This window comes from Canis aureus, chromosome 15 (assembly GCF_053574225.1).
Source record: "Canis aureus isolate CA01 chromosome 15, VMU_Caureus_v.1.0, whole genome shotgun sequence".
NCBI classification, from domain to species: domain Eukaryota; kingdom Metazoa; phylum Chordata; class Mammalia; order Carnivora; family Canidae; genus Canis; species Canis aureus.
In genome coordinates, this window is record NC_135625.1 from 57,864,050 (window position 1) to 57,880,062 (window position 16,013).

Below are 16,013 nucleotides of genomic sequence, written 5' to 3' on the forward strand. Positions count from 1 at the left end.
GCTGCTGCTGTGCGGTGTGGAGAGGTGGATCCGCCTCCTGTCTGCCCCCTGCTCCGTTCCCTCGGGGCGGTGGGGGCCCCTTGGCTGTGTCTCCTGTCCGCTGAGGCTGAGCTCCAGGCTCCCCGACCCTGTCGGCCCTGAGACCGGCCTTGGCCTCGGAGGCCGCCCACCCCGGGGCCAGTGGGCATCTTCCCTGGCCTCCAGGGGCTGCCGTCTGCGTCGGCTCCAGATCCCCAGAAGCTTCCATGGCCTCCTGGGATTCCAGGGCCCAGTCTCTGTCTCCACAGACTGGGAGCGTGTGCTGGGCGCCGTCCCGGCTTGGACGGGGGCGAGGGCCACCAGAGCCACAGCTCGGAGCCGGCCTCCTGCCCACGATGAGCCCCTCTTCCCTTCTCCGAGGGCCCCAGCGCAGGGCGCCGCCTGTGTGCATCCGCCGCACGGTGGGCCTCACGCAGGGACGGGCTCCTGGGGGGCCACTCCTGGATTGGACGGTTGGTCTCTTTGCTGTGGAGTTGCAGAGGTTCTTCAGCGATCTTGGATGCTGGCCCTTTATCCTACGGGTCCTTTGCACGTCTCTTCTCCCAGTCAGGAGGGTGTCTTTGAGTTTTGTTGTGTTTTTCTTTTGCTGTGCGGAACCGGCTCATCTTGATCAAGTCCCAGCGGTCCATTTCGCTCTTGTTTCTCTGGCCTTCGTGGCTGATGTGATTTGAAGAAGTTGCTGTGGCCCAGTTCAAGAAGGGTGTTGTTGCCTGTGTTCTCCCGGAGGGTGTTGGTGGAATCTTGTCTCACGTTTACATCCTTCGTGCGTTTTGAGTTTATCCTTGTGTTTGGTGTGAGAGGAATGGTCCAGTTTCATTCCTCTGCATGTGGCTGTCCAGTGTTCCCAGAAGCCTTTATCGAAGAGACTCTTTTTTCCCCCCGTGAATGGTCTTTCCTGCCTGGCCGAATCTTAGTTGCCCGTAGAGTTGAGGGTCCACTTCTGGATGCTCTCCCCTGTTCCATTGATCCATGTGTCCGTTTTTGTGCCAGTACCACACCGTCCTGATGGTCACAGCTTTGTGGCACACCCTGAAATCGGGCATTGTGCTGCCCCCCCCCCCCCCCCCCGCCCCGCAGTGGGTTTCTTGGCTACTATTCCCGTGGCTGTTTGGGGTCTTTTCTGATTCCGCACAAGTCTTCAGATGATTTGTTCCAGCTCTCTGAAGAGAGTCTGTGGTATTTCTGACAGATTTTGCCCTAGTTGTGTAAATTGCCCTTGGCCACGTTGACATTTTCCCCAATATTAATTCTTCCAACCCAGGAGCATGGAACCTTTTTCCATCTCTTTGTGTCTTCCTCAGTGTCTTTCAGACCTGTGCTGCAGTGTTTCGGGTAGAGATCCTTTACCCCTTTGGTTAGGTTTCTTTCTAGGTAGCTCACACTTTTTTTGGGGTGCTGCGGTTGTATAAATGGGATTGACCCCTTCCTCGATGTCCCTTTCCTCGGACTCATTGTTCACGTACAGAAAGGCCAGTGGTTTCTGGGCCCTGAGTTTGTATCCCGCCACACTGCCGAACTTGCTGTAGGAGTTCCAGCAATCTTGGGGTGGAGTCTTTTGGCTTTTCTCGGTACGGTATCATGTCATCGGCGAAGAGGGAGAGTTTGACTTTTCCTTTGTGGGTTTGAATGCCTTTTATTTCTTTTCGTCGCCTGATTGCTGAGGCCGTGACGTCTCATACTATGTTGAGAATAGCAGCGGTGAGAGTGGACATCCCCGTCTCGTGCCTGGTCTTCGGGGAAAGGCTCCCAGTGTTTCCCCATTGGGAATGATAATTTGGCAGGGGCTTGTCGAAGATGGCTTTGAAGATGCTGAGGGACTTTCCCTCTATCTCTATACTCTGAAGCGTTTGGATCGGGAATGGATTTTGTCAAATGCTTTCTGTGCGTGTCTTGAGAGGATCATCTGGTTCTTGTTTTTTCTCTTGCAGATCTGATCAGTCACACGGAGTGCTTGCCGAGTGTTGAACCCGCCTTGCGTCCCGGGGATAAATGCCACCTGGTCACGGTGAGTAACTTCTCAATGTACCGTTGGATACTGTTGGCTCGTATCTCGTTGAGGACGTTTGCATCCGTGTTCATCGGGACATCGCAGTATAATTCTCCTTTTGGGTGGGGTGGAGTCTTTGTCTGCTTTTGGACATAAGGTGAGGCTGGCCTCCAAGAACGAGTTTGAAGCATTCCATCTCTTGTCTATCTTTCGGAAGCGCTTGAGTAGAAATAGGTACGGTCTCTTCTTTATTGGCCTGTTCGGGTTTTCTGTGTCTTCCTGTTCCGGTTTTGGTATTTTGTGGTTTTCCGGAAATGCGTCCGCGTGGCTTAGCTTGGCCACTGGGGATGCTCAGGTTCCTCATAGGTCACCAAACCCGCCTTAGTACTCGCTCTCCTGGGGAGCAGCCCCACGGGGACTAGAGGCCACCTGAGAGGCGGGCCTCGCCTCCGGCCCTGCCCAAGCCCCTCCGGCCCTGCCCAAGCCTTGAGAGTCGCTATTTATAGTGACACGGGACCCGGGGACCCAGCGCCGGGGATTAAGTGGATCAGAGTGGAACCCGTACACAATCTCATCCTCGTCCCCATTCAGCCAGGGGACCCCGCTCTGTTCAGGGGCCACACCAGCACTGCCTCCGGCGTGCGAGGCTCTCGCGCTCACTGACTGCGTGTCCCCTCCAGTGGCACGCTTTGCGCCTGTGTCCCTGTCTTTCCCCCGCTGGGCTGTGGCTCCTGGTGGGCAGGGTGGGACTTGGTCACCGCTGTGTCTTCAGGACGCAGCACTGTGGGTCTCCTAGGTTGCCCCTGGTGGCCCTGGCTTCGGGGCCTCGGACTGGAGCCCCTGATTGAAGCATATGGGTCCCCGCCCGTCACGCGCGTGGCCCAGGGGTCGCTGAGGGCTGAGGCCGGCCAGCGTTGGTGTGGACACGCGTGCCTCTGGGCTCATCGGGTCATCACGGGACCCAACCAGGAAGGCCAGAGCCCTGTGTCCCGAACGGTAGGGGTCGGGGAGAGGGAGCAAAGGCCCCGTTTCCCCAGACTCTTCTCCTTAGCGATCTGTCACTGAGGTCTCCCTCGGGCGTCTTCCAGAAGGCTCTGCCTCCCGCCGTCCCCAGGAGCCCTGGAGAGGACCGTCGGTCCCCGCTCACCGTCTCTACCAGCCTCGGCCTTGTTCCTGAACTCTGACAGTTTCCAGTTTGCTTCCCCGGCCTGGCCTGGGGACAGAGCAGGCTTTCAGGGGTGGCCCCCAGCCCAGTCAATTCCCGGGAGGACCACGCACTGTCCTTTCTGAGAGGACCGTGGCCACAGGTTCTACGTCAACCAACGGATGCTGGAGCTGTGTCCAAGCTGCCTCCGTGCCCTACCTGTGCTCTGGGATGATGCTCAGGGCACGACCGACTCCCCTGACCGCCCCTGCCCCGTACCTCCCGGTATCCGGGGCACAGCGCCTGAGGACCGCTGCCCCTTGAAGCCACACTCGGGTCCAAGGCACACGTGGCAATAGTGGCGCCAGCTGTCACGTCCTTTGTCTTCCCCGGGATCACCAGTTATAAGTGAAAACCCACCTGGGCCCTGGGAGCCTGGCACGGGCGGAGCCACTGCATGCAGGGGACACACATCCCCTCATGTCCACTGCCAGGCCGGGGGTCCCGTCCTCCTTGGGAAAGTGCCTGCCCGGGATGTGGCATCTTTCGGGTTTAGTAGAAAGCAGCTGCGGTCTAGAGGAGCCGGAGGGGACACACTTTGGCCTCTTGAAGGAGGGGAGGTCACATCTGGGAGCAGAGATCACACGAGTGGACGTGGGTGCTGTGCCTGGCTCAGACCAGAGCGACATCCTTGAGGACGTGTCTGCTTGCCACTGCCCCCACCTGCTGTGGGAGCTGCCCAGCCGCCTGCCCAGAGGCGATTGTTCTTGGCGATGCCCGTCTCCTGTCCCCTCTCCCAGGTCCCCAGGGCCAGGGCTCATCTCCCAGGGGGACAGACACTCCGTGCTGTGTCCCTGCAGATTCAGCCCTTAACGTCCTCATCCCGTTTCCCGACTCAGACGGCGTGGCGGGCCGGTGTGGAGGGGTGCTGGAGCTCCTGGCTGTGGGTACTTCCCCCGTGCCTCGGTTTCTTCTGGGGTGGCTCCGGGACTTTGTAGGAGCGCGTGCAGCTTCTTGTGCCCTAGGTGTGGGGCCAGCGCTCGGCCAGGTGAGAGCCGCCTCTTGTTACTGCTCGGGGCCTGTGACCCGCCAGCTTTCTCTGACTCAGTGCCCCCGTGTCTGGGCTTGGTCGAGTGATACAAGAGATGCCCCGTTGGCTGGTGGTGGCCAGACTGTGCAGACTGTGTCCTCCGGCTGTGCTGTCGCCGCTCTCCCCCTCCTGCAGTGCGGCCGGGGTGCCCCGCGGTGGCAGCCACAAGGAGGCCTGTGTCCGTGGCCTCAGGGCTTAGGTGGTCCACTTGCCCGCCAGGCAGGGGGCTCGGGTCGGGGCAAGAGGGACAGGCCCCACGTTGCCTGGCTCCAGGTGCCTCGGTTCACACCGCGGGGCTGGACAGGCGGGCAGGAAGGACCCGCTTAGTAGGGCTGGGCACGTGCGCCCCCCCGTGTGGCCCGTGTACACGCCTGCACACATGCACTGACGCCTCCCACAGATGCACCTGCAGACACATCCACGCCCTCACGCTTCACGCGCACGTCCTCACACTTGTCCACCTTCACACCCCCCCACATACACACACAGGCACGTGCTGCGCACCCCACACATCGTTCCCGTGTTGACGTCTCCGCGTTCTTACCTGAAGGATATGGGACCCGGGCCCTCCAGCTTCGTGACCCTGAGAGGCCTCAGACGGCCCAGAAAGTGAACCAGCCTGGGCTTCGTCTGGGGGGGGGGCGGGGTTGCAGAACGTGGGTCAGCGACAAGGGCCGGGACCCCTGCCCAGCCTGGTACCGTGCCCCTGAAGCTCCCACCCTCTGCTCCCCGATGTGTGGGCCGAAGGGGCGGCAGGCTGTCCCTCGCTCCCGCCTCAGGACCCTCCCTGGATCCTCCTGTGTTCCTGGCCCCTGGAGCCTGTGCTCTGGGACTGCGGGTGGCGGGACCTGCTGTGTTCTCTGAGCTGCTGGTGTCCGGGCTGCCTCCTGCCCTCAGGCCCGGAGGAAGGCTCCCTGCTGATCAGAGAAGGGCTCGTTGCTCCCCGGTGCTGTCCCTATGAGGCCTCTGCGTGCACACGTGCGTGTGTTGGTAGCATTCGGAGCCCTGAGGCCCACCAGGACCTGCAGGTCTGGATGTCTGGGTCTGAGGCTGCTCACTCTCTCTCAGCACCCAGGACCCACTTTGCTCTGGGCTTGTTGCAGTGTCTGTGGCCCGAGAGCTTGGGTGGAGGGACCGCAGTATGGCTGTCCTGGGTCTAGGTCTGCAGTTAGGGGCACTTCCCTTGGTGGGGAGCAGGGCTGGACGGGGAGCCTGACCAGGTTGGAGCGGCCCACGGTGACGGTGACTGTGTGGGCAGTGTGGCTGCTCAGGCCCAGCGTCCTGATCGAGCTGCTCAGGGATCCTCAGGGAGGAGATCCCAGGGAAGGAGACAAGGGGACAGAGTGCCCTTGGAGGGACCCGGGGGCGGGGGGGACAGGGTGCCCATGGAGGGACCTGGGGGTGGAGGGGGCATGGGGTGCCCATGGAGGGAACCGGGGACGGGGGAGACGGGGTGCCCATGGAGGGACCTGGGGGTGGAGGGGACAGGGCGCCCATGGAGGGACCCGGGGGTGGAGGGGGGACGGGATGCCCATGGAGGGAACCGGGGGCGGGGGAGACGGGGCACCCATGGAGGGACCCGGGGGCTGGGGGGACAGGGCGCCCATGGAGGGATTTAGGGTTGGAGGGGGGATGGGGTACCCATGGAGGGACCCAGGAGTGGAGGAGGGACGGGGCACCCATGGAGGGACCTGGGGGTGGAGGGGCGATGGGGTGCCCATGGAGGGACCCAGGAGTGGAGGGGGGACGGGGCACCCATGGAGGGACCTGGGGGTGGAGGGGGCTGGGGTGCCCATGGAGGGACCTAGGAGTGGAGGGGGGATGGGGCACCCATGGAGGGACCTGGGGGTGGAGGGGGGTTGGGTGCCCATGGAGAGACCCAGGGGTGGAAGGGTGATGGGGCACCCATGGAGGGACCCAGGGGTGGAGGGACATGGGGGTGGAGCGTGGATGGGGCACCCATGGAGGGATCCTGGGGCAGAGGGGGAATGGGGCGCCCATGGAAGGACCTGTGGGGTGGGAGGACAGGACGTCTGTGAGAGGATCCCCTGCACACAGGCACAGGGTGTCCATCCAGGCGGGGGATCTGAGGACAGGGGCCGTTCACCCGGGGTGTGGCAGGGTCACAGGAAGGGTCGGGAGCCCTCCTCCTCCTGGCGTCGTGCGGCAGAGCAGGTGTGCGTGGGCGTGCGCTCCTGGGCGTGCAGTGGCACCGGTGGTGCTTCTGCGGGGCCAAGCGGGCGTCTCCTCAGGTGACGCGGACCCCGGCCTCCAGGAGCGAGGCCACCTCCGAGGCACGGACCAGCCTCTTGGTTGGCACCGTGTGCCCCAGTGTGCGGACGTGAGGCCCGACGCCCGGGAGAGGAGAGCGTGGCCGGCAGCCAGGCCTGCGTCCTGCCCCGGCCCTCTGGCGCCCATGGCCTCGGGGGGCCGCCCCCCAGCAGTCTCCCTAGGGCCCTGTGTCCGCGTGACCATGGGCTCTTCGGGGGCTGCCTCGCACATCTGCACCGCGCGCTCGCTCGAGGGGGCTCCGGGAACCGTGCGTCCGGGCCGTGCACGTCAGAAGGTCCGGATCCTTACTTGGAAGCAGGTGTTGCTGATCTCCGGGGCGTCCCTCTGGCTGACTGCGCCGCGGGGGGCTGCGGGGACTCGCTGCCTGGGGGCGCTGCCGGCAGGGGCTGGAGAGCGCCTCTGTGGCTGCCTTCGCTGGCACCGGCCCGAAGGTACGCGGAGGCCTGGAGACGTCCCAGGGCTGCGGTCGGCGGCTGCGATTCCACGGCCCGGCGGGGACACGCGTGGAGGCCCGGGAGCTGCAGCGGGGCAGGGAGGCCCTCACGCCAGGAGCCGCCCCGGCAGAGCCACCAGGGTGCACAGGAAACGGCGCGGTGGCTCGCCGGGCCCCTGGGCACGGGCTGCTCACGGTGGTGGCCACGGCCGGGGTCCTCAGCGTCACGTGTGGGAAACCCGACAGCAGAAGCTCACAGGCCCCCGCCCCCCCCCCCCCCATCCTGAATCTGTAGTTAAGAAACCCTTTATTGTTTTGCTTTTGCTACGGAAGCTCGCCGGAGCGCGGCCAGCAGGGCGCTTTCTTGGGGCCAGAGGCGGCCCCGACACCTGTCCCTGTCCTCTCCGCTTTTCCTCCTTCAGGGGATGCTCGTCCCAGAACGCTTTTCTTAATTCCACCACAGAGAGGGTGGCAAGCGGTCGCGTTAGGAAACACGTCCGTGAGCAACGTGGGAAAGGCAGAACCCCGCGGGGAGCACCCCGCACCCGCAGGCAGGACTGGGTGGGTCCCAGTGCGGGCGCCGTCAGGGGTCCCCGACCAGAAACACGGGACTTGGCGAGGCCCGGGCGGGGCGTTGATTTGGCACAGGGGGTGCGCCCGGTGAGGTGGGGGTTCTCGTGTGTGGGCAGGGCTCCCCCTCTTCGGCGGTGGCCGAGCTGCCGATGCGGAGGCCGGTGCCGTGTGCTGGGCGGCGCGGGGGCGGCTGGATGGCACCCGGGTGTTCCGCACAGAGGTTTGAGTGCTGAACAGGGGGATCTTGGGGTGCTTCGGGCTTGGGGTCAGGAGGCTGCCCAGTGGTCAGGGGGACACCCTTGAGGCTGAGGCCGCTGTGGGAGGCGCCGTCCCGAGGGAGAGCGGCACGCTGCAGGCCTGGCGGGGGCACGAGCACGTGTGTGCGCACCCGGGGCCCCGATGGGGAGATGGGACAGGGGAGAGGTCAGCCTGGAGACGTGGGCCGGCCCCGGCCTCCGAGGGACGGGGATGCCCTCCTGGAGTCCACGGACGTGGGGCACGGTGACCAGACGGTGTGGGGGGAGTGACCACGGGGCGGGGGCAGCGGCCGGCAAAGCTTTGAGGTGCTCCTTCCCAGTTGGGGTTATTTTCTGTGTTCCATTTCCCCTTCCGAGGGGCCCCTCTGAGAATGCACGCGGCCATCTGGGAGCTTCCTTCCCGGGTCCCCGCCCCACTGTAAAGCCCGAGTGCGGCCCCCGGGGAGGCTGGGCTGGTCATGTGCGTGGCCCCTGTCGTCCGTGGCGGCACCCGGGGCCCCTTCTGAAGCAGCCTGGGGCTCCCCGGGCTGGGCTCTTCCCCTCGGACACGGCCCTTCAATCCGGATGGCGTCTCACTCACCTGTCCTGAGAGCCCACCTGGTGACCTCGGCCCTTGCCGCCTCTCCCCGTGTGCGAACAGCCCGTCCCCGTCCCCGTGGGCACAGGGGCCGGGCCTCTTGGGAAGGGGCCCAGCGCGGGACCTCGGCCAGTGACGCCTCCCCCTCTCCCACCCCTGACCCTGCAGCCTGTGGTCACCTTCATCTCTGGGAAGCTCACGGCAGCTGCAGCCCACCCCCCTCCCGGTGGGTGCCGGCCCCAGCTCCCTCCACCCACGCTGAGCCTCTCCAGACCTCATGCCCAGCCCACGGCCAGGGCCTCTGCTGCCGTGTAGACCCCTCACTAAAGCTCAGGAGCCTGGACACCCGGCTTACATTCGCGTAGTCCCGCGCCCTCTGCACTTCCTGACGCCCCAGAACCTGCCGCTGGGTCCTTATCCCCAGTCCCCTTGTCCCGAGAGCACCTGCTCCCACTTCTGGGCGGTCCCTCTTCCACCGCCGGGTACCCCTCACCTTCGGGCCTGGTCCCCCTCCTCCTAGCCTCTACTCTTGTCCTGGACAGAGGATGAGGGGAGGGTGAGGCCAAGGCCAGCCCCCCACTGACAATGAGCCTGGCCACCCTGGAGCCGTGGGACCCCAAGTGGCTGTGCCTGGATCCGGAGGTGGCTGTGCGGGGCCTGGGGCGGGCGCTCGGGCTGTGTGCCAGCCTCTGTACAGCCGCATCCTGCCGCTAGGTGTGGGCCGTGGGGTGGCAGGCTGTGCCTCAGGCTCCGCGCAATCTGGACGCGGTGGCGCCTGGCCCCCTGCATCCCCGGGTCGCCGTGTCCCCAGTGGGTCTGCAGACACTCCCGCCGCTCCGGGCTGGCAGGGTGCTGGCTCTGCTGCCCCTGCCCGGCCTCCTGGGGGCGGCCCGCCCTCCTGCCGTGCCTCGAACCCTGGCTTCTGGCTTTGAAAGCGTGTTCTATGGTTGAGTTCTCCGTCTCAAAACTTGTCAGTGGTTGTGAGGTTCAAGGTGATGCCTGTGGTCGGCACGGCCGGCGTCACTCTGTGCGTGGTGCAGCCCGTGGCTTCTGGAGTAGGTGTGCGTCAGACGGGGCGTGACCCCGGGGGCAGGGAGCCCGTGCTGCAGCAGCAAGGGGAAGGCGCCAGGCCCCTGTCCGGGAGCCCCAGGGCAGCGTGAGGACCTGGGGCCCGCTGTGGGGCGGGGATTAGCTGCTCACCCGGGGGCAGAGGGCCGTGCGCCTGCCCAGCCACACATCCTCGTCTCCAGGTGACCCCCCACCCACCCCCGCCCCATGCCTGTCCCACTGGCATCTGCCCAGGTCCACGGGGCAGGGGTCTGCTTCAACCCATTCCCGCGCCTCGCGGCCATGCAGGAGGCGCCCTGGGCGGCTTTCCCCGCCGCTCTGGCCTTGCGTGTGGCCCTTGCACCTCCAGCCTGCGTGCCCCGCTGATGAGCCAAGCGCTCAGTGGAGGTGCCGGGAGCAGGAATGGGGCTTCCTGGAAGCCGAGGCAGCACAAGAGCACGCTTCTGGTCCTCTGCGGTCAGGTGCGAGGGCAGGAGACGTGGCAGCGCTGTGGCTGCTTTTCCTGCAGCAGGCAGGTGCCCTGGCTCACGGCTTTCAGTCTGGTCCTTCACAGTGGCACTGCCTCCCCGGCCAGGGGCGGCTTCCCCCTGAGCCACGTCCGTCACCGCTTCACACAGGCCCCGGACGCTTCGCACAGGTGTCGGTGTGGTGCCCACGAGGGGCGGGCGGTGAGCTCTGCGCTGCTCCCACTCTGCGTAATTCAGCTTCGCCTTGGACAGATCATCCCCTGACTGTGGCCTCAGCTTCTATCTGACGGAGGGGTCTTCTCTGTAGCGGATGTGCGTGGCTGCGCCGTGTGGACTGGGGTGGGCCCCGTGTGCCTCCGAGCCAGAGCTCTCGCATGCGTCGTCCCCTCCAGAAGTGCTTTGACGTCGATGTTCAGTCGTCACCCTTGTTGTCCTTTGAGGTTCCCGGGACTCCTGGAGCCACCTGGCCCGTCTGAGGCGAGGAGGCCCTGCCAGCCCATCCTGGAGTGGACACAGATCCAAAGCCTTGCTCCTGTTGTGCTTGAGTGGATGGACGGATGCAAGGATGGATGGCGGATAGATAGGTGCATGGGTGGATGCGTGGGTGCGGATGGATGGGTCGGTGGGTTGATGGTTGGGTGCATGGGGATGGATGGGTGGGAGGGCATAGATGGATGATATGGATAGGTGAGTGGGTAGATGATGTATGTATGCGTGGATGGATGGATTGGATGGGGAAGTGGATGGATGGGCGAGTGGATGCATGGGTGGGTGGATGGTTACATGGGTGAGTGGGTGGATGGGTGAGTGGGTGGATGGGTGGGTGGATGGATGGGTGAGTGGGTGGCTGGGTGAGTGGGCGGGTAGGCAAGACCCTGGCTGGATGAGTCCATGGCTGGGTGAGTGGGTGGATGGATGCAGGGATGTTTTGAATGGGGGGTGTATGCCTACAGATTTGATTCCGGCTGGTGACACCCCGATTATGGAAGGAGATGGTGTTTGTGGTGGAGCAGTTCCTTGGTTTCTTCACTCACTGAGAAGTGGCAGGGAGAGGGGGACGTCGGGGTGTTACCCACGTCAGCACCCTGCAGGTGAGGGTGGTGGTCCCATTTGCATGGGGTCCCTTGGCAGTGGGCAGAGCTGGATTTGAACCCGGGCCTCTGACTTCGCGGCCAGTGATCGTCCAGAGGATTCACTGGAAGCAGGGCCCAGCGGGAGAGCGCAGTGAGGGGTCTGGGCCCAGACCACACAGGCCCAAGTCTGCTCACGCACCAGCTGTGAGAGCCCGCCCACGCTCCTCAGCCCGAGCTCCGTCTCACGTTTGTAAGGGAGGCCAGGCGGGGTTGCGGGGAGCCCGGGTGGGGTGTGGGCTGAGCACAGGGACCATATTTTCTCCCACCTGTGACCCGGGGGATCAGGAGTATCAGGAAGAGCACTGGGGATAGTTCCACGCCGACGCTGCCCGACCCCCGCCAGTGAGGAAGGGCCATGGGGTGCTGGTGCTTTCAGGAGCCAGGAGAGGCCTCGGGCCGCCGGCAGACCCTGACGAGCGGGCACAGGCCTAGAGGTCTTCTGGGATTGTCCTTGCGGCCCACGTAGGCAGGGTTGGGGTGCGGGTGGACACAGAGGCTCCTTGGCTTTGCAGTCCTGCGGGAGACAGTGCCTGGGAGGGACGCGGGCCTGTCCCCTCCCCCAGTGCCGTTCCAGGGGCTCAGAGACCTTGTCCGCATATGCACGTCTGCGCAGGCCGTGTCCCCATACCTCCGTGGTGCCCCCCGGCCTTCCCCCAGGCTCAGCATGCTCCAGAAGCTCGTCACTTGAGACGTCAGGCTGCCTCCAGGCCTTGCGTCTGTATGTCCTGTGGGTCATGGGACAGCTGGGGTCCCTGCCCACCCACCCACCTGACCGCAGATGTGAGGACTGGGAAACGTCTCGTGGGGTCTCATCCGGGACAGCAAGGAGCAGGTGGTGGCGCACATCTACCCCTTGCCACCCACGTGCCCTTCCTTATTCATTCAGCAAACACCAGGGTGCCCGTTTTGGGAGAGGCTCATCCCAGGCTCAGGGGTCTGCTGGGGGGAGCAGCGGGAGGGGTCGGGGGTCCTTCGGGGGTCTGTCCCGAGCGGGGCAGGAGGGGCGCAGCGGGCTGGGGCGGGGCCAGGCTGGAGGTGTGGCTCCTTGGCCCGGGTGTGGGGTCCCAGGTGGAGTGCAGAGGCACGGGGGACGCAGGTGGGGTGGTGCTGTCGGTGGAGAGGCCCCAGACATGGGCATGGGCCCAAGGGGCGGGGTGCTGGGTGCTGGGACCTGACCTGGGCAGAGCCTGGGCCGCCGCGAGGGTGGGTGGGCTGGGGGAGCCGAGGAGGCGGGGGCCTTTCCCGGGGTGTTGCCTTTGGACGGTGCAGAGCGGGCTGGGACAGCAGGGGCCCGGAGAAGCGTGTTGTCCTCAGACGAGAGGAAGAACCGCAGGTCGGTGTGTCAGCTGCCGAGGGGGATGCAGCGGAGCCCGCGGGTCCCAGCCGGAGGGCAGAGGGGGTCCTGTGGCCTGGGTGGCAGGTGCGGGCCCCGAGGGAGGAGGGGCGAGTGCAGGACTCTCCTGCCGCACGAGGAGCACCCCGAGCCCTGGAGTGGACCGAGCAGGGCCCGTCACGTGGACTGCGTGTTTCTCCCAGAGTAGGAGAGCGGCGGGAAGGGGGTAGGCGGGAGGAGGAGAGAACATGGAGTGGGGCTTCCAGGGCGGGACACCTGTAGCCTCGAGGCCCTGACAGGGCCCTGTGTCCAGAGCAGTGTGGGCTTGGGAAAGCGGAGGGCAGGGCAGTCCTGAGGAGCCTGTGTGCTGAGGCCGCGGGCGTGGGGCAGGTACAGGAGGCCGGGGGCGTGGGGCAGGTACAGGAGGCCGGGGGGCGTGGGGCAGGTACAGGAGGCTGGGACTGTGGGGCAGGTACAGGAGGCCGGGGCTGTGGGGCAGGTACAGGAGGCCGGGGCTGTGGGGCAGGTACAGGAGGCCGGGGGTGTGGGGCAGGTACAGGAGGCTGGGACTGTGGGGCAGGTACAGGAGGCCGGGGGCGTGGGGCAGGTACAGGAGCCCGGGGGTGGGGGGCAGATACAGGAGGCCGGGGGTGGGGCGCAGGTCCGGGAGGCCGGGGGTGGGGGGCAGATACAGGAGGCCGGGGTGTGGGGCAGGTACAGGAGGCCGGAGGCGTGGGGCAGGTACAGGTGGCCGGGGGCGTGGGGCAGGTACAGGAGGCCGGGGGTGTGGGGCAGGTGCAGGAGGCCGGGGTGTGGGGCAGGTACAGGAGGCCTGGGCTGTGGGGCAGGTACAGGAGGCCGGGGGTGTGGGGCAGGTACAGGAGGCCGGGGGCATGGGGCAGGTCTTCGGGGCCAGAAGCTCAGGGCTGCAGAGTGTGCAGCAGTCCCTTCAGCCCGGGGTCTCACGTCCTGAGCGCTGCTGTGTCCGTCGGTGGCAATGACGGCGGGGGCAGCGAGGACCAGTCACCTGCCGGGAACCCGTGTAATTGTGCAGCCAGATGCTACCGCTCTGCAGGTGGTGACTGGGGCAGTGGCCCGAAAGCGGCCAGGGCAGGGGTCTCACTCCCTGGGACTCCCTGCACCAGGTGCCAGGTGGGGCAGCAGTGGGCATGGCTGCTCTGACGTGGCTGTGGAGCAACGAGGAGGGCAGCGCCGGGGGCCCGAGTGGGCAGCGGGATGGGGCGGCCGCGAGGGCTGGGTTTCCTCTCGGGGGGAGGGCGCTGGCACGAGCGAGCAGGGTTTCAGGGCGCCCTCCTCCACAGGCCGGCCTCCTGGCGGGGACCCAGAGGCCGGACGAGAGAGGCAGCAGATTACGCCGGGCCCTCACTGGCCGGCCCTGTGGCTCCTGCCCCCCTGCCCTGTGGCCCTGTCAACCTGTGGGTCTTGGAGTGCTCATCTGGACCCCGATAGGCCCTGCCCCAGCCCCAGGTGGGGTGTCTCCCACCCCCCGCAGTTCCCCATGCGAACTCCCCCCACCCCCGGTCACACCTGTCCAGCAGGTGACCTCCAGGCATCGCCCCCATCACCGGTGGCTGGTTTGGTGGCCGACGCTAAGGGTGCCCTGCTGCCAGCTGGGGAGGGCTGTGCCCGACCACAGGGCGTGGGCAATGCCAGGAGGGAGGGGAGCACCGGCTGGCAGGTGGGGGTGCGGGGAGGCCCCGGGCCGGGTACATGCAGAGCGCCAGGCAGAGGAGCACCCCCGCCGGCCCACTGGACACGGATTCCTCCTGCACGCAGGCAGCTTCACCAGCGCTCACGGGGCTGACCGGCCAGGGGGCCTCAGTTTCCCTGGTGGATCGTCGAGGCAGGAGGGAAGGAAGGAGTGATGAGGTGCGTGTAGGGCGGTAACCGGGCCCTGCCGCTCTGCTGTCCGCTTCTCCCCTGGCCCGACGGCCTCCTGCTGGCCCGTGTCCCGCCTCTGGCCCAGGGCAGGGCAGCGCATGGGGTCCCGACCTCCCACTCTGTGCCTCTGAGCGGGGTGCCCGCGTGGGGGCTGTGGGGCGCTGGGCTGGGGGGGCGCGTGGCTCGCCAGTCCCCTTGCTGCCAAACGCGTGGTCGTAGCTGGGCGGGGGCATGGGGAGGCCAGACGGGTCGTGTGTCGGCCTGGGAAAGACGTGTGCTCCGCGCGGGGACCTGTCAGCGTGTGGGGGGGTGGAAAGGCGCCCACGACGGCGCCTGGGGCACGTGAAGGAGCACCTTGACCTTGCAGAACCCCGTCTGTGGCCTCTCGCACCCGCGCTGCCCACCACCCCCGACTCGTGGCTTCAGGAACAACTGGCACGAGCTGAGCCCCGGCTGAGCAGGTGGCCTGAGCGGACGCCCCAGGACGCGGCACGGGCCCCCGACGGCTGCGCCGCCCCTGCTGCCCCCGGGCCCGGTGGGAGGCTGCTGCAGGCCCCACAGAAGCACCTCCCCGGTGCCGTGAGCCTGCTTCAGGCTAGGAGCGCTCCAGCGAGGGCGCAGCGGTGGGCTCCCGGGACTGGAGATGACCAGGGTTGCAGCAGCACGGCCGGGCCGGTCACAGGGCAGGGAGTGGGTCACATGGGGACTCGGGCGGCTCCCGGGGACCCTCGCGGGACAGCGGTTTTCTGGCTACGTGGTGTGTAGGAGGCGCCGTCCAGGTGCCGGGAGGAGAGCTCGGCAGGTGAGCCTGGCTCCGGGGTCAGAGAGCTCCCTGCGTGCTGTGCTGCCACCGCATGAGGCGGCCCACTCGGGACGAAGGGTGCACAGCCGCCCCGGCTCCTGGTCCGGGAAGCAGCCTCGCCGGCACCCGCGGCCACCTGGGCAGTGCGGTGGGGACGCGGGCTGGGTGTGGAGGCTGAGGAGCCCCGCCGAGCTCGCGTCCCCCGCGTAAGGTGCCCTGTGCTCTCTCCCTTCCAGCTCGGAGCCAACGCCCTGCTTTTCCTCAGCGTGAACACGTACGGGGTCTTCGTGAGGGTCCTGGCCGAGCGCTCCCAAAGCAAAGCCTTCCTGCAGGCCCGCAGCTACACTGAAGACCGGCTGAGGCTGGAGGACGAGAACGAGAAGCAGGTGGGCGCGGGGGGCTCTCACCTGCAGGGGCACGCGGCCAGCGGGGGACACGGGGTGGGGAGCACAGCTGGGGGCATGGGGCCGGGTGGGGGGTGCAGACAGCGGAGTGTGGGCCCGGGGTGCAGGGCCGGGAGCACCCAGCGGGGAGCACGGAGCTCGGGGTGGAGGTGCTCAGGGGCCTCAGGAAGAGGAGACAGGGCAACGGCAGTGGGGACTCCGTAGACTTGGAGGGGGAGGACCTGCCACCTTCTGTGGCCCCAGCGTCAGTCTCCCCATTGGTCAGACGGTGTGCCCAGGTGACACTGTAGGGCTGGGAGAGGGCAGGGCGAGCTGCAGAGCTTGCCCCGTGGGTTTGTTGCCCTGCAGGGGCTGAACTGCTCCAAGGCCGGCACGGAGGGCGGGGGTTTCACCTGTGGGGGGGAGGTTGGGTGGGATCCATCTGGAATCCACTCCCTTGGAGCCGGGGTGGTGGGGGGGTGGTGAGGCAGGTCCTGACCGGCCCTGGCGCAGGTGTGGTGGGCCCTGACCCG

General features: G+C 66.5%; 1 protein-coding gene across 1 annotated transcript in view; it reads left to right on the forward strand.

Annotated features, from left to right (window-relative positions):
* LOC144284187 (uncharacterized) overlaps window positions 1–16,013 on the forward strand; it is a 159,134-nt gene that overhangs the window by 93,203 nt on the left and 49,918 nt on the right. The window contains exon 6 of the mRNA XM_077848503.1: window positions 1,968–2,044. Coding sequence (XP_077704629.1) covers window positions 1,968–2,004 — 37 coding nt within the window. The 3' untranslated portion in view covers window positions 2,005–2,044. The remainder of the gene's footprint in view (window positions 1–1,967; window positions 2,045–16,013) is intronic.